Raw genomic sequence first — 24,940 nt, forward strand, 5'->3', positions numbered from 1 at the left:
AAACATTTCAAATACTAACAAGTATAATCTGAATTGTTTTTGAGGAGAAACACTATGGTACAATACATGAACAATTAAAGAAAACAAACAGGAAAGCAAACCCAACAAAATTGTTTTTTTTAGTTACTTTGCTGCTGCAAAGTGAGGCAATGCTTAATGTAGTCCGTACAATGACCGTGAGAGATAATTTAACTTGTACAGTAACTCTGTTTAATGGAAAATGTATTCATTTCAAATCTCTTTCTGAATATATCCAGACATAACTACACATATATATTGTTAGAGAGTGAACATTTTACATGCATTTATATGTATATTTTTTACTATCTATTTTTTATTTACTTTTGAAAACTGTACATTCCTTGATTCCAACTGTTTTTGGTCTTTTTTTGTTGGTTTTAGACGAGGGATCTTTAAAATCCAAGAACATCGGCAATTCATATATCGGAGTGCGCATGCGCTGAGCAATCAACGTTGTCTTGTTGGCCGAGGAGAAGCCTCCGTGTTAATTCTCTTTGGGCCAAATGAGTAGAAAACAATAAATGTTCAACGCATTCGACTGATTATAGTTTCTGGAAGCGACATATAGATTCCAGGAAATGATTGTCCAACCCTATCATTTTCCTCAGCCTATCACGAGGGAGAGAGATACACAGATAACCGTCAACGAGAAAAAGCAACCAGGAAGTGTTCTAGCATTTAGCTGTCACTCCTAACCTTTGTGTTTGTTATGAAACCACTGGGCGCCACCCTTGGAAAAGCGACCGGATTCTTAACCGTAGTACTCGTAATCGTTGCAGCAGTTTTGACGTATTTCGACGACCCAGACCCGACTGAGTTCAGCAGGTAAAAAGCAGAAAAGATGCATGACAGCGGTTACGGGAGACTGACGCACAGTACACACGAATGTCGCCCTTCGTGTCTGAGGAGGTTTTCAGTTATACAGATCAACAGGCAAAGGGGGGAACTTAGATTCAGTGTCCACGATACGATTTGACAGCGATCGGATATCGTTCTACGATAGATAAACTGCGTCCGAGAGTAGCAAATACTGCGGATTTTCACTTTGAAAAACTATCCATCTAAAAATAAATTGCACACTTCTATTGAATTGTAAACGGTGTTTTTGTTATGAATAGTTTTCTGTTCATATGCTGTTAGATTCAGCATACATTATACCCCTCTTGTGTACGTTGATAACAGTGAACCAAGAAACAGGGACTCCAAATAAACTACATTTATTTCGTATCCAAGACCTCTTGGCTCGAACATGTCAAGAATGTGCATGCTTTTTGTTATGTGATGATTGCTGAAGATATCAAGACCAAGAATTTCTCTAAAGGCTTCCATAGATATTTTGCAGTGGACAACAATTGTTAGTTGATGTTTCCACAGAAGTGGTGTAAACAAACATGTTGTCACCACAGCTTCTCAGTATTATCAGTGGTATCTGAGGCAGAGGATTTTACAGAAGTCAGAAACTGGATTTTTCATCAATTTAACGTTCCTTCTATTGACCAAGGTGAACAAAGGCAGTTGTTATTGACATTTATAAGTTGGTGGTGAATCTTGTGAAAGAGGAATAATTTTTATAAGTTAGAAAGGAGTTTCTGATTATAGTTTGATTGACCCATTGAGTCAGAATTCCTGTGTGAGAAATTTTCTAAAAATGGGCAGCCAATGACCTAAAAGTGGGGGAAGTCAATTAGAAAGAAAATGTAAAGGGAAAAAAGTAAATAGTGTAAATGATAAAGGGAATTGATGAGTGACAAGTATCTGCTGGCCATATTTAAGAGAGTATGACCCGCAGTTGAAATGTATTTAAAGAGAGCTGTCATTTTGTTCTTTAACATAGCATGGCAGAGGACATGAAGACTTTAAAGGACAACTTCAGACAGCAGAATAAAAGCTGTTTTATCCTTGGTGCTTCTGGGGAAACAGGCAGAGTGTTGCTTCAAGAGCTCCTGGAGTGCAATCTCTTCTCCAAGATAACTCTCATCGGAAGGAGACAACTGACTTTTGAGGATAAAGCGTATGAAAACCTGGTAAGTGCGCAAATGACAGTTAATACAATACTTAATATGAACTGAGATTCATTGTATTTAGATTCATTTTCTTCGGCAATTGTGCATTCTGTCGTCAGGTCCAAGAGGTGGTGGATTTTGAGAAGCTGGATGATTATGCTGCCTCCTTCCAGGGACATGATGTTGGCTACTGTTGCCTGGGAACAACCAGGGCAAAAGCAGGGGCTGTCAGTTAAACTTTATAAACACAGGAAATTTCAAAGCTGCTCTCATTTAAAACAACTGTGACAATGTAGCAAAATCTCTTTTAGCTTGTCCCTGTTATTTCCTGCCAACCAACAGATGCATTGAAGTGAATTCTCCTTTGTGTTATTTTAGGATGGATTCATTCGCGTTGATCATGACTATGTTCTTAAATCAGCCGAGCTGGCAAAGGCAGGAGGCTGCACGCAGTTCCACCTGGAATCCTCCAGAGGCGCTGATAAAAACAGCAACTTCTTGTACCTTAAAGTAAAGGTACGGTCTGTTTTGTTTTTGTAATGTTTTGACTACATGCCACACACCAGGACAAATAATCTAAAAGTATTTATAATCGATTCCGTCCAGGGACAAGTGGAAGCAGATATTGAGGCCCTTGGGTTTGAGAGATACGCCATTTACAGGCCAGGGTAAGAAAGGTCTTTATAACAAATAAAAACCTGCACACTGGTACACATGTTTACTGCACTAATATTCAGGATGCATCCTGCATGCTGAATTTAATTTGAGTAAAGTGTGAGAGCTTTTTCTTAACAAGCCATGAGAAACTGCTCTTACCAAATTAAAACATAGTATTGTGAGAATGCATTTTCATATTCAACAGCTTCTAGAAGGAAAGAACAACATGAAAAACATACTCATAAGTGACATCCATTTTCATAATTTTCTTCAATGCCCTATGGCAAAACATGTTAAAAGTAGATTATGAACACATATTTGATTTATGAACATTTAAGAGGCTTATTAAGTTTATAATAATGTCCTACCTGCAGTTGATTTTGCTGGCATTTTGGCAGTATTTAAGTAGCCAACATAAACATAAAATTGAAATCATAATTTGTGATCTTTCACCAAAAACCGTCGTATAGAACCAACAGGCTTTCACTGAAAGTTCATTAGTTGATTTTGCTTGATTAAATTCAATGAAGCATGGTACAATGGGGAACATGGACCTAGAAAGAAGATGTTTTGCTACCTCACAAGAATAAGTGTCTATGTAGTTTTGTTTTTCTTCACTTCACCCCTGAGTTGGAACAGGCTCATTCTTCAAACAGCACTGTCACATTTGCCCTTCCACATGCACTTTTACACAGTTGGCAGAGGGACCATACAAGGTGCCACCATTAATGATATATAGCCTGATGGCATAGCATCACTAATTTTCTTCTAAAGGCTGCCTGCCCAAAGACTATTTGTTCTGTAGAGAAGACTGTAATATGTAACAAATAATTCATGGGAAGGCTTTTATTGCTCAGTTTTCACAGGTTAATCTGGTTTGGCGTGGATTTGGACCAGATTCTCAACATTCAGAACTCAAAGCATCTCTTAATTCATCATCTGTACATTTTTGTTCATCTTCAACAGGGTTTTGTTGGTTGACCGGCAAGAGAGTCGTCCTAGTGAATGGCTGGCCAGAAAGTTTTTTGGAGCCTTATCAACAGTTTTTTCTACAGCCATGGCCATTCCTATCAAAACTGTGGCAAAAGCTATGGTGTCAAATACACTGCTCCAACCTCACCAGAAGATGGAAATTCTGGAGAACAAAGCTATCACTACTCTGGGAAATTATGCAAAGACATAAGAGTAAGGGAACAGGAAGAACATTGTGGAAAGAGTTGATACCCCACATTTCACAAATGTCATCAAGCAGTTCGCTTAGCCAGATCCTTGATTCCCCCCTTTATAACCATTATACACCCAAGTCACCAGGCAGAGATCTTTCAGTGTATAATACAGTTGGCCAACATGTATCTCTGTTTACATGGAGTGCATGTGTTCACAGAAAATACTTTCCTTTTTTTAGTGTATGTGAGGGACTTTGAAGGAATGCACGTGCTGCATTATTTTCTAAGTTTTCATAATACAGCTGTTCCCCAGCCTTAGATTAAAAAGGGTTAGAAATTATTACAACTTTGATTTTTTTCCTGATTTGAAAATGGCATGAGTTAAATTCCAGTAGCATATTAACATGTTTAGCTTCATGCACATTCTTATAATGAACAATCCAGTGGATAAAAGTCTAGTTATATACTAAGTCCCCTTGGATGTCATGCTTACGTGATGTTTTCTGTTTTACAGGTTACCGCTGCAGATACAGAGACAACCCACTGCTCAAATGGACAAACATTCTTATCAAAGGATTTATATGGACCTTGAAAAGGTTATTTATTCAGAACTTCTGTTATGGCATGAAAATATTTTATTTTGCCTTTTAGCTCTGTCTGAATATTAATTTATATTCATTGTTTAGAAAAGCACAGCTGGTTATGCAGTTCAACTCTTTAACATATGGAAAACATACCCAGGCTATTTAGTGTTCACCATTTGTGCTGTGATACATACTTCTACCTTAAAATGAATACCTATTTCGTTGCAACTATATCAACATGCAATTCATCCAAAATTGTATGGTTCCATTGTGTGTGTTATACCTCAGGCTATCTATTAAAGTTGTAGAATGTCAAATTTTTGTTAAATGCTTTATATTAAAGTCAGCACTATATTACACCCAAGATTTTACATCATCTGCTCATAGAATTAGTGATAATTTTGAATGAAATGGAGAAAACTGAGATTCCTTTTTAATAAATTCTGAGTAAGAAATTATTTTTAATAAGCTTGCTTCTCAATCTTAAATGTTGTACTGCTCTCTTGTGGCTTTTTTATATTAAAAGGAAAATACTCATTCAAAAATGTCTCCTTGAGTAATGCATTATTGTTTTACAAGGTGACCGTTGCATACACAAATGAGACATTTCAAGGTCATTCAAACAAACTTGTACGTTTAAGTGAGGCTTTAGTTGCTCAAAATTTACAAAAACATTCATTGTTGGCAAAACTTCACAATGAGGCACTGAAAAAAATTTTACAAGTACATTTTAAAGTAAAGCCAGGAAACTTCTTAACTCCATCTACCATGGATAATATCTAGCATTCATCCAACCATTATCTACCACTTATCATGCACTCAGGGCTGTGGGGATGCTGGAACCTATCCCAGCTGTCATTGGGCAAGAGACAGGATACACCCTGGACTGGTCACCAGTCGATTGCAGGGCCACACATATTACATATAACAATCATTCACTCTCTCACTCACACATCTTCACAGTTATCCAATTTATTTCAATTAATGTCCTGCTTGTTTTTGGATTGTGGGATGAAACTGGAGAATCTAGAGGAAACCCATGCAGACATAGGGAGAGCATACAAGCTCCACACAGAAATGATCCCTGTGGCAATTGAATCAGGGTCCTTCATGCTGTGCACCACCTGAATTATATCCAAGATCATTTTGCTCTTTACTTAAACCTTGTTGAATTATCTATAATTCTACTTCAGGATTGTGAGGCTTCGAGCAACGTCCTCGATATGAACGGTCCTTTGTATGTATGCAACATATGGCAGTGCTTTTATTAAAGCTCATTTGAACTTTTGAGTGTAAACAATTGACTTTAAAAATTGATTTACAAGTGATATTCCTTTGTATGTAACAGATACTTTATATAATGCAAAATAATACTGATTCCAACACCATTTAGCTGCTTTGGTTGCAGGGCTCTGCTGTCCTGCAAGCCAACACTTGGTCATGGCTGGGACATGAAATCAGATGTGATGTATGTTAATATTCTTAATTACAACTGGTATTTACTATTTGGACAAATTGACTTGTCTACTGTGAGAAATTCCATGAGGTTAGTGATAAACTCTGCCCTTAAACTAACATAAAAGCTTATGGTCTGTATTTCTAACTTCTAACTTCAAATGAATACAAATAAATAAATAGTGTAACAATGTGGACACTCAGATGGATTTAAAATAGAGACACTACAGGTTTTCACTTGTGAGTAGTAAGTTTAACCACAGACTGAAGGTGTTTTGGATGGATATAGATCTTTATTCTTTACCTGATGGATGGAAATTGCAATTGTCAATGTGTTTTAATTAATCCAGATGAGGATCAGATGTGATCGTCTGCCTTTCACTTGGAGAATGAATGCAGACCTATGAGTGTATGCTACCTGTTCAGAATGTCTCATTCTGAAATATGAGCAATAATTTCTACAGAGTCTCTATGGTAGGTACTCATGTCAAATTTTGATTTTTGTCAAATGCGTACTTGTCAATCAAACCTGACTACAAAACTTACAAGACTTTTACCCCCTTATTTCTTGAGGATGTGCTTTCTTCATGGCTGCTGGTAGGAGAGTTTCATTTTTTGGAACCTCCAAAATAGTACTGAAGGACTTGTCAGCCTGTTATTTAAAAACGAATCAAAAATAACGATGATAATAATAATCATGACCTGATAATTCACGTGACACATATATATATTGGGTATATTGTGGTGGACACTAAGGGGAGGTGGCCTCACATCCCACGGGACTAGGAATTGGGGGGTGGTTTTAGGTCCCCGACATTGTGGTCCACAGAAGTTCGTTGTCAGTTTTGTCTGGTGTTTGAGGAATGAAGTTTGAACTTGTCCACTGCTCCACCATCTTTCCTCATTTCAGCAAAATATTATACAGAAGACCACGACACAACACTTATTGAGTGTACTCGATAATCCAGATGTAAGTCTATCTTACATCTTTTGTCAAAACATGAATTGTTTAATATTTTGCCAGAGGTATAAAAGGGAAATACTGACAAATGTTCTTCTGCCTCCAACAGTCTTGTAAAATTATAAAGTTATAATGATGGTGAAAACTACAGTTAGTATCGTCTGTGAATGATCTAGGTTTTTCAGTTAAAAAAACATAGTGCATATATACGAGCCTAACAGTGAACCTTGTGGTGGTGCGCTACGTGAATATAGACATTAGTGAAATGTGCAAAATAATGGATGAGAATATCGTCTTTAATATTTTGGCGACATCTTGTGGCGACAGTAAGAAGTGCTAAATTGCGTCTTCTACGTCATCGAACGTCATCAGGAAGTCCGCAGAAACGAGGCGACATCATGGCAGAATACAAAGATCCACGTGAGTGTGTCTAATAGTAAATTAAAAGAAAAAGCAGGCGTATTTATTTCATAGTATGAAATAAGTAAGTTATTAGTACGTATACGGGTAATATTTACGTCTTACACTGGTCGTCACACTAGCTGGTTGTAGTCCTCGGATAGTTAGCTCACGTCAACACTGCTGGAGAATCTAACTCAACAGCTCCGATTTAACAGATGCTGATGCTGAGCATATGCCTGACCTGTCCGATGGGGATGATAACTCCGGTGATGACGAAGAACAGTGGCAGTGGATGGAAGAGGACGCTCAACAAGTACCTTGTTTATTCTGTGACAGGTGGGGATAGTGTATTGAAAACAGGCAGCCAGACAAGGCATGAAAAACGTGTGTATTCAAGGCTGGGTTTACCACCAATGGATTGGGAGATAAATTGAGTAATTGAGTTACTGTAGGAGTTGGTATAAAAACTTTGCAGTCACTTTAATTTTAAAGTTGGAAATTCCAGCAAGGTGGCAGAGATGCTCTGCTTTAAATATGTCTCTGGAGATTGTCACTCTTCCACTTACACAACAAGCCATCATAATCTAGACTCGCCCAAAAACCTCGCAGTTATGTTCGCAAACTCCCCATAGGTCATTAGAACTGAAGAAGCCTCTCAGATGAAGGGTTAAACGTCTTCAAGTGAAGATATTCAAGTCCAGTTGCCAAGACAAGAAGATTTCAACAAGATTTCTGTTTTAAGTAGTGATCCTCAAAATATGGCCAGTTCTAAAACGCTTAAAATAAATTATCTCCCCATTTTGTGCACACCTAATAGGCAACACAATCAAAATTCTTTAATTCCATTGATACCAATGGTTTTTTCAGTTCTCAGTTGTAGTTAACAATGTTGGTGTCCTCGAGCAATCCATCCAATGTTTTTTTCTAACTGCATAAAGCAAAACACAGTGTGCAGAACCTTCCAAAAATTGGCACAAATTCCCAAAAAATCCTCCTTATAATATGTAAGAAATGACTTCAGAAGATCATGTTATTTGAACATGTCAGTCTGTAGTAAAGAGAGTGAAATAGTGTGTGTTTGCGTGCATGTGTGTCGTTTTTCTCCAATATGTAATGGTTTTACTTGATTATCCATTCGATTGACTAAGCCATCGTGGGGATACAACAACTCTTAATTTTGAAACTTTTTAACTTTTGAAGTGTTTTCTCATATTTTATATTTTGTGACTATTATTGTTCAGGTTTCTTAGCTCTGTTGCGGCCACCCTGCAGCACTGCTCGGATGAGCACCAGATCAACCTTGTAGATTTGATTATTAAACACAGTAAGTCGACACCAAGGCTCTGGCCATCACACAGAAACACAGATAAGTCTCTTTTGATGAAATTACTCAACTTTCTTCTTCTCTCTAGATCTGGATGACTATAGTTACATAAAGATGATTAACTACATACGGTCAACGGTATTTATGTCTTTGTTTTTTGCTACTAAAACTTCTAATCAAAAAGGGAAACAGTTTTAACAGAAATCATTTATATGGACTGCATGAGGAAAAGGTGAATCTTTTTTTTTTTTTCGCCACAGAATTGCAGTGCATCAAGCCTGATGGAACTGCCAGTCAGCCAGTTAGCCTGGAAGAGTGAGGTGTTTTTGCAGCCAATAATACAGGATGACCCACTGCTACAGACAGGTAAAGCAAGAATTTTGTTGGATAATCATCACGATGAGATAACTTGTTGCTGCAAAGTGTGGTATCGCCATAGGAAAAAAAAAATAGTTCAAATATTTGCTGGTTTTCACTTGTTAATTTCTGCAGGATCCTTTTAAAACAAAAAATTGAAATTTTCTGAAAGAAGGCCTCACTCTGTCTACTTTTGAAGTTAGATGCAGTTTTTGCTTGAAATGTGTTGACTTTAAATCTCATGGTAGCTGACATGATGGCCAGAAAAAAAACTTAAACAAATTAAACCACATATGTCATATTCAAGGTGGGATTATCTTTGACCCGCAGCATAATATTTAATTACTATTAGAGCTGGCCTGCTGTTATGGTGCAAGCAACATTAATACTACAAGTCCCACAATGCACTACAAGTGCTGTGGCACATCTATCCAGCGTCAGCAAATGTGCAAGCCCCTCCCGCTCATCAGCTGGCCTTGCTGAGTTACCTTTTGTCAACTGTCAGCTAACCCTCTCCCCCCGAAATGGCTAAATGAAAGGTGGGCTAGGAAAACGGGGTTTCAAGACCGGTGGGAGGCAGAATGTATGTTTGCGGAGAGAGCAGTGACACTTCTGATACTGCGCAGCTGTCGGTTTTTGTTCGTGGAGTGGACTGTGATGTGTGCGTAACAGAGGTCACTTTTGGGGTTAAGATCAATGCATGGAACAACCTCCTTCTTGTCATTTTTTGACAAAACTGTAAGATCGTGTCTACATCTGCACATTTTTAATTTATTTAATGTTGTTTTAATAGGCAATAATTTAAAAGCTTTGTTGGTTTCAGGGTCAGTGTGTGCAAAAACTTCATTTCAAGAAGTTTTACAATAAACGTTGAAGCACTCTGGCCCTCGACTTGTACTGATTTTTTTTTTAATTTTGTCCCACTGTGTATTTGAGTTTGACACCCTTGAATTAAAAAAGGGTCCTGCTATAATTGTTGAATTTGTTCTGAGCTCAATCAAGACCTTTATAGACATACAGTTTTCAATGAAAATAGACAAAATAATACATGTGACTTCACTGTATGATTTCTTTTAGGATAAATAGCTATCCTAAGATAAAAGAGAATAACTAGATTTTATTTTACATTTGTGTATGTCTGTGCCCCTCTACATTTTCAGACCCAGAAGAGCTATGTAGTGCCAAAAGGTCAAGTCTGCATGCACAGAGGTCATCTTCCGCCAAGTCTCATGATGAAGCATTGCAGCGTGCACAGGCTGCTGAGGAGAGAGCCTGTCGCTCAGAGGAGGCCTTAGCCAGAGCCATGGATGATCTGCACAAACTCAAGTCAGGGACTTTCTTGTTTTTTATTTCTATTTTTTATTTCTCACATTTTTTTCTGCTAATTATTAAACCCTTCAGGGGTGGGGGGGCAACACTTGTTTGTTTGTTTGTCTTTACTTCTTGGAGCTGAGTTGTCAGTATTTTCACTGGGGTTGGTGTTCAAAGCTTTTCTTTTGTGAAGCTTTTGAGGATGTTTATCATGTTATAAAGCAATATCAATGAGCCCCATCTTCAGTGAGTCGGTTTGCCTGGGCACTACCATTCTCGGCCAGCAGGGGGACACAGCTAACGTGTGTAGAAACATTACTTAGTACCTTGTGGGAGAAGTTTGGAGACGGAAGGGAAAATTCCACTGCAGCACGGAGGTTAAAATGAGGAGGGGAGGTAGGAAAGGGGGCAATAAGGAAAATTACAGAGTAAGGTGGGGGGAGTGAGGAGCTGTGGTGAAAGGAGAGTTAGAAAGATAAATGCCTCCCATCTCTTCCATTTATTGCTATGCCCTGCATGAAGGTTGAGTGTGCTTTCTGCTTTTTGGTTGCTGATTTTACCCCGTGTCCTAATACAAGATGTTCAAAATAAATCTGTGTTATGTTTTTAAAGGCTCCTGGCTCAGAACTTGGTACTGAATGCAGATTCCAGCAGATCTAGTAATCTGGGTGCCGTAGCAGAGCTTCAAGACGATGAGGACGAGGCCTATTTCAGTTCCTATGGCCATTATGGCATCCACGAAGAGATGCTGAAGGTATGAGCCGTGCAACAACACCCACAATAACACATAGCATGCCTCTTTGTCTTGAGTCATTTCCCTGCCCATGCCGCAGTCTATAGAGTGAAGACAGATTCATCAGGGGCTGTCTTGGCTGACAGGTTTTGCTGTACCATGTAAATGAAAGTTATCATCTTTATGCATACATTGATACTGAGGAGGACATTTTCTCAAAATTGATAAATCAGCAATAAATGCTCAACTCCATAGTGAGACACCAGTGCTGCTGTTGCTTGGCAGTACCACGAAACATTGTAAAGTAAGGCTCAGGGCTGGTTTGGGGGGTGTCACTACTGCAGTGCTTATACTTAATCCTGTTGGCCATCCTGATTGGTGCTTCGAGCTGATGCGTTTAAGGGTGTGCGTCAAGCTGAAGAGCATCACCTCTGTAGTTGACTGTGTGCACTTGGGTATCATGCTATCTGTGTATCTCCACCTTTTTATTTGCGGGTCTTATCAGCCAGACTAATAAAAATTAATTCTGACTGAAAAGAATTTTATGTTACAGAAGCAACATTGCTTTGTTTCAACCTAAACCACTCAGAAATGTAATCAGGCTGAATCCCAGGGACTGCTTGTCAAATGTGTAATGTCAGATATCATCTTTGTGTTACCATACTTCCAATCACTGCTGCTGCTAATATAATTCATGTTTGAAATCAGTTTCTTCTGGTTTTTCCCTAAAACACAGCAATATTGTTCTGCTAAAAAGCAATACAAGCCATTGTTTGTGTCATGATTATGCAAAAACTAGTTTAGTTTGACTTTGCTTTTAGTTTGAATTGAAAATACTTTGCAAAACATTTATACAGAAGGAGAGACTAAAGTGATGCATTGTACTATAAAATATACAAAATGCCATGGTCAAAATAAGAGTGACAAAAGTCCAGTATTATAATTTTAAACCTCTGTTAATTCTATGAAAAATTCCATCAGGAATTTGAAACCCTAAGAATTTGATGAACATATCATTTTGATGATCCATATAATATACTATTGATGATAGTCATGATAATGATAATGTAACTGCACGTTTTTGATCCATGATCCATTGTAGCTGCAATACCTGCGGCTGTAATGACACATTGTGTTCCATGTGTTACATTTCTCAGTTTATGGACAGGTATGATTTTTTTTTTTTTTTTTTTTGTGAGAAGTGATTGTGATGGACAGCAATATGGTCAAATGAACTAACTCAAGCCCCTCTCACACATGCAATGTGAAGTGCAGGGTGTGAGTGTGTGCCTACGAGGTGGTTTAGGGCACAAATTGTAGATCTTGTGTAATTGATGTATCACGAGTAGAATACATCTCCTATCTTGATTTATTGCAATAATCTTAACTTAAAATGCTCTTAACATTTAACTGTTTGATGATGATTATTTGTGTGTTTAAATTTTGTAATTTTTTTTAATTTTCTCAACATAGGACAAAGTGCGCACAGAGAGTTACCGTGACTTCATGTATGACAATCCTGACGTATTCAAAGACAAGGTGAGCCAAATGTGCACAGAACTATGTGTGTTTGGGAATCTGCATGCATGTATGTTACATCTAGGTTATCAGTGTACAACAAAGCCTATCAACAGAAATAGCTGTGTGCATTTTTCAGGAAATGCATTAATAAGGAGATGGTGTCTGGTTTAAAACACAGTGTGACTTTATTAGTATCTTGAATGTTGAGTGCAGGGTGCTGATAAGAGCGCAGCACATCACTACCAAACCCATAACACCTCCCCCCCATAGACCTTCCAACAAAGACCCCTTTCGTTTCCATTGCCTTTAGTTCCAGGAAGCAGTGGCCCGTATCATGACCATCCATTATGTGGGTGCCACCGGTTAGTGCTAGGATGAGGCAGGTTGTGTTGATGGGAGCGTACATTATCCCTGTCAGAGCAAAGCATTTGACAGAGACAGGAAGGTGTCACCTTCTGCTAGAAAAGCAAGAGAGAGATCAGAATAAAATATTTTTATTCTTATTTATATATATGTATGTGTGTTTGTGTGAGTGTGTGTCAGTGGAGTAAACATGACTGAGATGTTTGTAATGTTAACAGTGGGCTGCCTCTATCAGCCCATAAACACAGTGGGATACTTACTGGGATGTTAGTTGTTTTAAATAGAGACAGCAAAATACATCGTTACACACAGAGGAGTATATACATTCTGCTGTTGGTCTCAGTCATTTAACACAATTGATTAACCCAGAACTTGAAAAAAGGAATAGGGTTCATGAGAAAAGTGAACAACTTTAGCCTGATGGAAATTTTACTTTGGAAATCTGGTTATTTGGAGGCAAGATGTCTTTGAATAAATGCTGGACCACTATGTGGGGGATTGTGGGGAATTAGAACTTTCTGGTACAGATACAGGCAACATTTCCCTCTTCTGTTTGTATTCTTATTTTTGATTGAAATTGGCTATTTCAACTCTGATGGTCAGAAGTCATCTGGCCATAAATGGCAAGCTGGCCACTTCTCATTGGATAGCATGAAGGCATGAATAATTCCCTGTCTTGTAAGCTTTTCTGACAGTGAATTTCTTTTTTCATGGCCATATCCTGCATGTACAGCAACTAGCATCAGTTCAGCATCATGTTTTGTTTTTTCTCCTCTGGTAACTTGATGCAATGTGTCCAGTTGTCAGAAACCAACACAAAAGCCCTTTTACAGGCGAGGAAAGACCCAGATTTCCTGTCTTCTTCTGTGTTCTCCTCATGATCGGAGAAAAATGACTTCACTCATGATGTGGGCTAAAATGAGTCCATACAAAGTCTTAACTTTGACAGCCATGTAATTGGAACAAGCATGAATGAAGTGGCCAGACAAGACTGCGCCTGTTTATTCAGGGTTTCTGGGGGTCATTAAAAAGCATTACAAGTTATTAGATCTTGCCAAATTTAAGGACTTAAATTGCATTAAAAATGGTTAAATTCCATATCTTGAGACATTAACAATGTAAATACACTTAATGGGAAAAAAGTATTGTTATTCACAATTTATTTTGAACGGAACTCTTAATGGGCTGTTGCTTATAAGGTGTTTTCTGACGGTGCATGAAGTTACAACACCAGAGTTGCAGTAAAAAGGAAACAAACTAAGAAATATGCACTTATAATCTTCCACAAAGTTAAATCCATGTGATTCTTTAGTTCCATTGTCACTCAGGTCATATGTACATATTTCCTACTGTTCAAAGTCTATTCCAGATTTCCATTAATGTAACTAAACATATCTGCATTTAGACATGGGCATTACATTTGCTTAAAATGGCATTAAAAGGGCATTATAAAGTATTAAATGAGATTAGGCGATACCCGCAGACATCCGGTCATTGCTTGTCCTATCAGTGTCCATACACAAACTACCTGTATCTTTGACCCTTATTGAAATAAAGAGACACATTGATTGCCTTTCCATAAAAAGATCTTAAATTGCTCAAGAGCAATTTACGAAGTTGCATCAGGTCAGCTTGCAGCCCAAACTGTAGCTAATACAAGAGCCCTATGCCTCTTAGGGATTTGTATTTTAAATTTGTAGTGACTGTAGTACATGCTCTAATATTGATTGTAGTTTCCAAAATAGTAAAAACACTTACTCCAAGAAAGAATCATGTACCTACTCCAGGATCTTTAAACTTAAAATTGAGGGTTCCTCCTTACTTATTAATTTCCAATTGTCTTTTTTTATCCATCCCAGTCCTAATGTCTTAATTACCTACCTTCACCCCTTATCTCATGCAGATTGTTTTAGATGTGGGCTGTGGGACTGGAATACTCTCCATGTTTGCAGCGCGAGCTGGAGCTAAGAGGGTTTTTGCTGTTGACCAATCAGAAATCATCTATCAGGCCATGGACATAGTAAGGTGAACTACACGCACACACGCACACACACACACACACACACAAAGAGTAAGGGGTCACTATTTATATGTTTATTTTCAGTGCCATTTATTTTTACTTTTTATAGTTAAACTTATTTGTTTTTGTATTTGTCCTTAAGTTGGCACTAAGCCACTGGGTTTCACACTGTCGTGGTCCTTCTGTTGTTTCCCCGTTAGGTAGATTGTACCCTCTTTGTGCAGTCGCTGTTGTGGGAGTAAAGATCCATGTGACCTCCAGCCACCTTTTATTTGTTGGAGCTGGTTGACTTCAATAGAGCTGCTGTCAGTTGTGTGACTATAATGCACATAATTTACACCTTTGGTCTAACTGATTCACCCCACTAGCCTCCGCTCCCACACAGTGGCAGGCATGCACACTCACACTCCAGTACACACAGACATGTAGGTGACCCTACTAGATGGCACCGTTTTTAATAGAGTCCTTGGTCCAATTTCAGGTGCGAGTTCATTTACCTCACCAGAGCCTTGGCTGTCCCAACATCTTCTCACAGTCTTTTCCTCCATCACACCCGTACCTCTAAAATATATTTTGAGTCATTATGACTGCCATTATTACCGTTACGTAAGAGAATGTCGTATAGGCAAAACAACAGAGTTTGCTGCGGGAAAAGGACATTTTAATTTTACAGACCACTGGCTCGCAGTTGGAGTGTGAGTTGGCATGCAGGGTACGTCTCAGGTTCACCAGTGGTGAAGATTCAGCTCTTCTTACACACAAAAACTCACAAACAGAAACATAGTCTGTGCCCTTGGGTCCTTAAAAGTCCACTTTTCGTTTGTGCCGGGCTGGCTCTAAATTGTGGATGTGTGGCTGTCTGTGTATGGGGCTGTGTGTGGCTGTCACCTCCTCATGATGTTAATATCAGGATTGTAATTAAAGTGGCTCCTGTTGGTTGGGCAGGAGCATCCATCTCCTGTCTCCACTCTGTCACCTAAGTTTAAATGAAATGCTGGTTGTAAATTCCTTCCTTCACAGTCACTTCCTTAATGGATAATGCCTAAATACTTTTTTTAAATGGCTCGAATTGATTGATTGTCCAATAGAAGGCTTTGGATCGTGACTCCCCACATGAATGAAACTGAACTTTTAATTCTGGCTAGAGCTAAAGATGGACTCTTTTGATTTTGTGTCAAAAAGTCCTTAACCAATAACATAAAACAGCAACATCATAAGTACGATACAGTGATTGCAATATCATGTTCTAAGTTTTGGAATATTCACATCTTTATCAGTTGAACAAAAATCGATTCTGATGATGATATGCGTTTCCCCTCTGTAATACTATTTTATACTGCACATACAGACCCGTACAAAACTGCACTGATACAGATTCTCTCCCCTGAGTCCCGACATTGTCCTCTAAATTGCTCCAATAATGAGATTACAGTGTTTCCCTCTTGTGAAAAGTGGAGGAGGTAGTGGTTTGATGGTGGAGGGTAGAGGGTTTTGGATTCTGGGAGGAGGTGATAGCGGCATGAGCAGAGCAAGGAAGAGGGGAAAGACAGTTCAAGATAAGGATCACTGCAACAGAAATGCACTCCAGGCTGCTGTGAGTAATTGTTCTGTCCTCAGTAACATTAGCTGTCATGATAATGGAATATTCACAGAGATTGATACCCTGAATGTCCAGTCTGAAAGGAAGAATCATTTATACAACAGCACTGATCTTACATTTACTGCCGGAGTCTCACATAGTTTTTGGCCTGCAGTTGCATTTTTACCTTTCACACAACTGGAAATCTCGACAAAAACAAAACAGTTGACGAAGTTAGAAACTGATCTATGTCTCTCCGGGAGAAAGACTGTTAAAGACAGTTACAATCCAGGCTATCAGAACAAAATCCTAACTTTGGTGATTTTGGTGGAGGTGAGGGTCGTTGATTTGAATACATTTTGAAAGAAAAAAAAAACAGCCTACCATCAACTGTTCAGTATTCCTAGATTTTGCATCAATATTATGTGACAGCAGCACATAAACACATTTTTAGTTGTTAAGGTATAAGAGTAGGTTTATGGCAACCATGACAAAAATTAAAATCCCATTTTTTTTATTTATTTTTATAATTATCAAAAGCTTTGCTTTTGGTTGTATATGATCTGTAAAGGGAAATTGAATGCAGCTGGACCATAAAAGGTGATATATATGTATATGCTGGGACAACCAGCTGCTCATTCAGGTCCAACATCAACTCCTAAGGCCCAACTACACTTGAGTTGTGCCTGAACATAAACGGTCTAACCTTTTCTTCCTCACGTACAAATTTAATTTGCTTAGCCTCCTTACTGGTCACGACAGAATGTACCTCTAGACATTTTTCCTCAACTGCTGCTGCCAAATAAGTTTACGGCCCCTGGAAAGACTAACCTTATACCCTGACAATATATTCCTAAGTGTGCATACACCAGAGCACATTTGAGGCAGCATCCTCACCCAACCACTGATTGAGGTTCAAGGAAGATGGTAGCACATCATAAGAAGCCCCTATTATAAACTCAATTCTGTTCCATGCCCCACAAATCTCTCCACTTTAACTTTCTCCCCTCTACATTCTCAGTTCACCCACTGTCCTTGCTTTGCCTGCGACACTGCCTTAGCACATCTTACTGCCTCCTCTTGCCTATGTACTTCCTCAACTACCATATTCCTCTTTTCTGTGACTAATGCCTTGTTCTACACTGGATGTCCTACACTCAACCCTAAGCCTCCACGCCCATGCTGCACATGACCCATGATATCCCTATGTCTAAGGGTGGCCTGTGCTTGCTGCACTGCCTGTTTTGGGTTCAAATTCCTCCCTGTTCTAACTATGGTCACTATACTCTTGACCACTCGGTCAGCGTTCACCAACCAGTCAGAGGCGAAGAGTCACAGTTTTTACTGTATTATTACAGTAAAAGAGCCACATCATATAACTGCCCCAATCCCCTCTCCTCACTCTCTCGCTCTTTCTTACACACAGAGGCCTCTGTGTCACACATCAATATGATAATGACAAAAACTGACTCCCACAGAACTAAGACCACAGGACAGTCATTTTCAACAGTCAACACTGTGCACTGTCTCACAAACAAACTCTCAGTTCAATGTTCAGTTCTACAAACAAAAATATAATAATTTATAGTAGCTTTTTTTCTCTTACCATGGATGTTGCTTAGTGGGACTTCTGGCATTCCTTGTCCTCAGCAATCCTTTTCTAATCTGGTTTATAGTCAGTTGTTGCCACGTGAAACAATTCCTTTACGTCTGTCTGTCAGAACAGATTTCACATGTTTCAGGGCAGAACTCGCAGATGTATGTTGACCCAAACATTGACAGTATCTTAAACGCAGCCCGTTCGACATTTGGATACTTTTCCATAGGCACACTTTTCCAGAATTCAACGGTCCCTTCTCTCAAAGGTTTCAGTTGGTCCACAAAGATCGATCATCTCCCAACTCCGCTGCAGCCTCATCTGTGACCAGCGGGGGTTGCAAACAGCCCGTCTCCGCATTAAAAGGGTCGACGAACGTTACAGTCTCTGAGTGCTTCATAAATTTTTGGAACAACTGTGTCTTGCTTTTCTGCCTGACCTTTCAAGGTGGTCAACTTGTGCTTGCAAAGTTCAGTCTCCTTTGGAAATTCCTGGTCGACATTCGCATGGACTGAATTTAAGTGCCGCTGAAGATTTGAAGCCTTGAAATGCGCTAATGATGCCTGACATATAAGGCAAAATGGCTTGCCGTTATGTTCAGCAACAAAAAAATCTCTACTACTCTTAAAAAAAAAAATCCTGTGTTCATCTTCATATTTTTGTTTTGCTGTGCATTTTTCCCTGCTATTTTGAGAGTGAACTTGGCCGGCCTACACTACTTAACGATTTTCCCTCCAAGTCATTTGTGTCAATGCTCATGTGCGTGATATGCACGTACTGTAAAAGAAACACACAAATATATAATTTGACATTTACATAAGATACTAGGCCTCTGTCTGCCTTTGTGATGGGACCTGCCTCAGTATCAGGGGTGCTGATGCCCTGTGAGATGTGGGTTACTTCCTGTCACTGGACTTCTCTCAACAAACTTGATATTTTTCGTGGGGAATCCGCATGCAACCAGCAATGACAATGAATATTTTTTTCCAGCCTAGTCTCACTGAGGTAAAAAGCAAGTGACAATTTAAGACTTTCATGTTTGTTTCAGATCCAACCAACTAGAGGACAAGATCACTTTCATCAAAGGTCGCATAGAAGACATCAACCTTCCTGTAGATAAGGTGGATATCATCATCTCAGAATGGATGGTAAGTACGGTACATGTTTACATTACATGCTGTCTATGTACCAGTTTCAATGACTGAACAAACAACATTTCCAAAACCAATTTGACAAAAGCTTAAGGAACACCTCTCAATCTCTTCTTTTCAAATAAAATATTTTGTATAGTTCTTTGGCCATTAAGAGTGCCACCCTCCAAGCTTGAAGCTGATTTATATTTGCAGCTTTTGTGAGCAGTCCTACTTTTGGACTAGTGTGCCATTGTGGCATGGAGCACTGTCACAACGTTTGGAGCTGACACCTCTGTGCCTATGTTTTGATTGTGTTTGGTTGCTTTACAATGGTAAATGAAAAGCAGTGGAATATTTTCAGCTGGATGTAGGGTCCCATTTGTTGACTCTGTGAAGGTTTATTACAAAGGAGATTTAACTACAACATGCCGATTGAAAAGACCTTAAAAGATCATTTGCTTGTTCTATGTGCAATTAATACATTGAAATTTAAATCGTGTATTTGATGTGGCTATGTACATTTCTGCAGGAAAAACCTTTACAGCAGTGTCTTTGTCACCTTAAACATAGTCTTCTTTTTATTTCATCTGCTACGGGAGTCATCACAGTGACTCAACTCCCTCCATTTACCCCTATATCTTCATCCTAGTGTCTTATACCAACCAACTTTTTTGTTCAATTAGCATATTTAGTTTTTGTACAAGTTTTATGCCAGATGCCCTTCTTGATGTAACTTTATGCATTTATCCAGACTTAGGATTGGCTCAAGAAGACACTGGCTTGTGCCCCCTGAGGTTGCATTTGTCGCCTAAACACGTTGTAGTATTTTCTTTAAATATGTAACACCAACGAACTTGATTGAACAAGTCGAGAGTACAGCTTGTTCAAAGACTTGTCTGATTCCACATAAACTTATCTATTTAATCCTCAACTATCTTGTGAAGGCAAACATTTAGGTGAAGCTTGAAACACAGCCGAATAATAACGGTTTACACGCCTTCTGCTCTTGTAAAACAAATGGGTGGCTAGGAGATGCATTGGTTAGCATTTTGACTGCCGCCTCAGTCCAAAATCATGCAGTTGGTTTGTTGAAGACTTTTAAGTGTGACTGTGCCACCACCCAACACACACACATTCAAACACACACAAGAGAAGAGAATATACACACAAGAGGCTCATGACTTGATCATCAAATGATAGCAGAAACTAAACTGCAGCTGTTTTACCAAGCTGTTCAGATATAATAGTAATAAGAGAGTAACAGAGTGTTGTGCTAATGTTTGATCTGTTTCTATTTGTTTCTGTTTCTATTTGGCAAATTTATAGAAAGTTGTAGTATTTTGTTTGATTAGGTCTTTAAGATTGGTAGCCATTGGTAGCCAATGTTAAAATTCTCTACTTATTTCTGTGCTTTTGCACCAGGTAAATCAATCTACATTGATTTCCGCAAGTTCGGAAAATAAAGAGCAAGACCATGCTTTTTGTTTTAATGAGCTTTGAGAAATGTAGCGAATATTCTTATTCATAGTTTAGAGCAAATGTAACATACTAGAAAGTTGATGCTAGTACAGGTTTTAACATATGTGAGAAGATTTTTGTCTAACAGTAGCCTATATACAAAGGTATTTGGGAATTCCAAAAGTGTTGAGAGGAAGTGCCACAAACTTTATTTTTTATTGTTTTAAATGTAAGCTCTTCATGCAGAAATCAATGGGCAAGAAAGGTATGATGCATGTTTAAAACATGGCTCACAAGGAGCTAAACTTGACCATGAGTGCTTGTGAATACTCAACTATTAAAAAAATAGCCTTAAATTCCCTTAGTGCCCATTTATCAAGGAGATTCTCTGAGGTGATACTGGCGGGACAGCCAAAGTTGAACGGTTCACTGAAGTAATACCTAATTCATGAGCATCCTGTATCTGTCCCTCCTCTACCTCCCCCCATCCATCGTGAAACCCCACGGTCAGGAACAGGGGTCACTAGCCAGAGTCTGTCTATTCTAACGCTAGGCAAATTGAAATTCGGTGGGTGACATGCTGTTGGAACATTGAGGGATAGGGGGCATAATCCCTGATGACACTGGTGCAGAGAGCACTAATATATCTAAGAATCCTACAGTCACTTCTCATCACAGCAGCCATCGCAGACATTTCTTAGCCACTAGGACTGAGAGGCTGCCCTCCAATCTGCCTGTATAAAATGGAAAAATGACAGCAGTTGCACCTGTAGAATTTTGCAGAGTTTAAATGGCCTCAGACTGTATTTGGCCTTAATAGCATTTTTTGTTGTTGTGAGCTAGCTATTACCTGGAGATGTCATCACTCTTGAATGTGTGTTATACAAACTTGGTGTGTCCAGCTCAGCAAACCATTTTTTATTTTAGTCTAAACATACAAAGAAATACTGTAAAATTCCTAGCAAAAGAAAAGACCAAGTACTTTGTTTTCCCTTTAAACACTATTTAATAGCTTAGGCCGTGCAAAGGTATAGTGGGGCAAAAGTATTCAGTGAGTGACCAATTGTGCAAGTTCTCCCACTTAAAAAGATGAGAGGCTTGTAATTTTCATCATAGGTAAACTTCAACCTTGACAGACAGAATGCGAAAAAAAAATCCAGAAATCGTTGTCTGATTTTTAAAGAATTTATTTGCAAATTATGGTGGAAGATGAAACTGAAGATGAAACATGAAGCATGCCAGTGATCCTAAACACACCGCCACTGTATATGGCATATTTTGCAGAAATTATGTTTACAATATTGCTGAATTTTTGTTCATTAGATTCATTCATTAGATTTTGTTCATTAGCTACTCATCATAAAGGTACAATTGAAACAAATATCAGTAATATTTTCTGTCGCCTCCGGTGTTCATTGAGGTTAAATAGGTTTACATGTCTAGTATCCATCGATCAAATAAAAACTTTTCCTTGCATCGTCCCCAATGCCATTTCAGTCAACTTTTAGATTTTTCTTCTTTTCTGTCGCCTGGAAGAAATAGGTGATGTTCTCCCCAGAGGTGACCTCCTAGACTTTATACATTTGTTTTCATGTACCACTGGCATTAACGTTCTTAAGTGTAGTTACATCAGTGTTTCGTGAATTCACATTACACCAGTAGCTTTAATTTGTATCTCTTTAGTAGTTTTATGCTTTCGTATTTTACAATTTTCCCAAATGTTTATTCCTCCTATAAGGGGTAAAAGCACTTTGCTTAAATGGTAAAAGGCCTCTACAGTTCTAGCTAATTGTGTAGAGCTCTTGAAAAATATATTATTCCTTATGTTACCCACAAAATCATTTGATATCTTGAGTGGCAACTCTCAAGATTTCACCTAACTTAGGGTTTCAACATTCTTTTGAGTGAGGTGCAGACTCACATGTCCAAGGGGCGAGTAGGTATAAGTCATTGTTGGGAGAGATTGGAGAACTGATTTGTATGTGGCTCAAAGGTTGTTTTGAATACTTGCGTCTCAGTTGAGGGGCGATTTTCCAGTTTGACGGATGGTTTCTCTTCTGTCATGTCTTCACAAAATCATGCAAGTTTGACAATGGGGCATATTTTGTGATAAGTGCTTAGTGGCCACATGCCAGTATTTTAACGCTACACAAAATTATTTTCGTACGTACCTATGTATTAAGGTCAAAGTTAGATCCTTTTTCTGTACAACAGAATAAACATGCTAAAAATATTAAACCAATCCTTTTCCCTTTTATGTAAATCACTGGTTCCTTGATTTGTTCTTTCAAGAGCATTGCTTGATCAGAAGATTAACTGTGTTTCATAGCATATTTTAATCAAAATGTCATATGTATTGGTTGATGCATTCATGTTTTGAGACTGGTTTTAAGCCCTCACAGCACACACCACAAAATCCCCTTTAATATTGTGAACAACCTTTAATTGTAATTGAATCACTCCTCTCTTACTTTTTGATATGGATAATAGGCCTGGACTGTTATCATCTCTGTCTTTTTTTTCATTTAGATGCACATGTAATATTCTCATCTGTCTTGCTAACATGATCCTGATCCAAGTTACACTTGCAGAACAGATGAAGCTCAACATCCTAAATAGATATTGATCTTCTCCTTCAACACGCAAATCTACAAAATGTCAGTTTTTTCATTATCTTAACAGGTGCTAAGGGCTCATGAACAAATATTGGCAAGTACCATTTATTGGATGCTCAATGATTTATTTGATAACGTTAATATCATCATAGATTAACATTGGCTTGTGCCAATAAGTGGGAATTGATTATAGAAGTACACTCTTTTTTCTCTAAAATACCATAATGCTCTTGCTTCATGAGGGAAAAAATGTGAATTCATTGTGATAGAAAAAAGCTACTTTCTTGACAAATATATGTTATGTAAGGGGAAGCTTCATATAATTGAAGTCCAGAAATCATTGGGTGTGCAGACAGTGGTATCAGGACTAATAGAAAGAGATGGGTGATGAATGTGATGTATTAGTGGTGGTGGAGGGGGAGGAGAATGGGGCAGGCCATGGCAGTGTTTGAGAGACTGCCTTTAGCTACACCATTGTCATTTCATAACTCAGAGCATTGATCTGTCCTCTCTTTTGCCACTCTGGAAAAATAAACAATCCACTGGAGATAGGAGAAGTAGGGACTTACAGCGTGGAGCACAGTTCTCTAAAGGCTAAGTAAAGATTCACTCCAAGATCAATTGCAGGTGACGGCCCGACTCGCCTTCTAGGGTTTAACATAACTGACATACAAGTTCTTATATAAAAGGGCACACTTATAGTCCTAAAAAAAACAGCTAGTGCTGTTTAGCTAGGTTTTGAGATTAAAGATTAACAGGATTTAAAATGCATTTTCATCACTCAGAACATTTTTTCACAATTTCCCTAAGGGAATCTCCCAAGGAATTAATACAATTCTGTCCTAGCCTAAGATGGTAGTTTTCACATGTATATGTATTTGTTGGAACAAATAAATATTTAATTTGCCCGTGCACAGGCAAATTAAAGATAAGAAACTTTTGAATTTTTACAAATTTCATGGACTAAGTAGATAGAAGATACATCCTATAAGAGGCTAGGCTTATATGACCTACAGTCCCTTTTTGTTTTTCCACTAGATGTACTTTTAGTGCTTAACATCAGGGAGATGTTACATTTGAAAGTTTAAGTCTGGTTGATGTTGCCATATGCTATCTGTTCATTTCAAGGACAACCTTGGACTTCCTTTATTTACTGTCTATACCATTCATCTTGCAGTCATGGACACAGTTGGCTGGAGCAAATCCCAGCTTTCTTTGGGAGTGAGGCAGGGTACACCCTGGAACGGTCGCCAATCGATCACAGGATCACCTATTGATACTACTATCCACTCTCCCATTTGCATGTCTGGTCAATTTAGAATCTTCCATTATGACTTATACAGACATGGGAGAGCTTGCAAACGGCATAAGGAAAGACAGACCAGGAACCTTTGGTATGAAGTGTAAATCCTAACCTCTGTTTCACTGTATCGGTAAAACTTTGAGATTCTGATCAATAGAATAAAAACCTCAAAAGTTAGGTTAAAATCTAACATTATCTGGGCTTCAACAGTTTTATTACTTCAATAGGTTTACATAGGCAAATGTCCCTGAATAGGGAGTTGCTTGACATGTGATCATTTTCATTGATGGCAAATTCCTGTCAAGGATGCATGGCAAACTACCAGTAGTTGTAAAGGATTTTTTTATGCCTGCATCATCTGTTATTTTCAAATAAAG

At 38.5% G+C, this 24,940-nt stretch overlaps 2 protein-coding genes across 3 annotated transcripts in view; both read left to right on the forward strand.

Moving 5' to 3' along the window:
* The first annotated feature begins 384 nt into the window (after positions 1–384).
* On the forward strand, positions 385–4,971 carry htatip2 (HIV-1 Tat interactive protein 2). The gene is made up of 7 exons (XM_086143988.1): positions 385–846; positions 1,856–2,045; positions 2,144–2,251; positions 2,403–2,540; positions 2,631–2,692; positions 3,648–3,866; positions 4,362–4,971. Exons 1-6 carry the CDS (start codon positions 731–733, stop codon positions 3,862–3,864), a joined length of 831 nt encoding a protein of 276 aa, XP_086000114.1. The 5' UTR covers positions 385–730; the 3' UTR covers positions 3,865–3,866; positions 4,362–4,971.
* Positions 4,972–7,234: 2,263 nt separating this feature from the next.
* prmt3 (protein arginine methyltransferase 3) overlaps positions 7,235–24,940 on the forward strand; it is a 54,273-nt gene continuing 36,567 nt past the window's right edge. For both annotated transcript variants that reach the window (XM_086139867.1, XM_086139857.1), the window contains exons 1-10: positions 7,235–7,267; positions 7,465–7,585; positions 8,491–8,573; positions 8,662–8,711; positions 8,834–8,939; positions 10,091–10,256; positions 10,854–10,995; positions 12,448–12,513; positions 14,762–14,883; positions 19,103–19,202. In XM_086139867.1, the coding sequence (XP_085995993.1) occupies positions 7,246–7,267; positions 7,465–7,585; positions 8,491–8,573; positions 8,662–8,711; positions 8,834–8,939; positions 10,091–10,256; positions 10,854–10,995; positions 12,448–12,513; positions 14,762–14,883; positions 19,103–19,202 (978 nt within the window). In that variant the 5' untranslated portion in view covers positions 7,235–7,245. The remainder of the gene's footprint in view (positions 7,268–7,464; positions 7,586–8,490; positions 8,574–8,661; positions 8,712–8,833; positions 8,940–10,090; positions 10,257–10,853; positions 10,996–12,447; positions 12,514–14,761; positions 14,884–19,102; positions 19,203–24,940) is intronic.

This window comes from Fistularia commersonii, chromosome 3 (assembly GCF_037954325.1).
Source record: "Fistularia commersonii isolate RoL2024-O1a breed Wild chromosome 3, RoL_Fcom_v1.0, whole genome shotgun sequence".
NCBI classification, from domain to species: domain Eukaryota; kingdom Metazoa; phylum Chordata; class Actinopteri; order Syngnathiformes; family Fistulariidae; genus Fistularia; species Fistularia commersonii.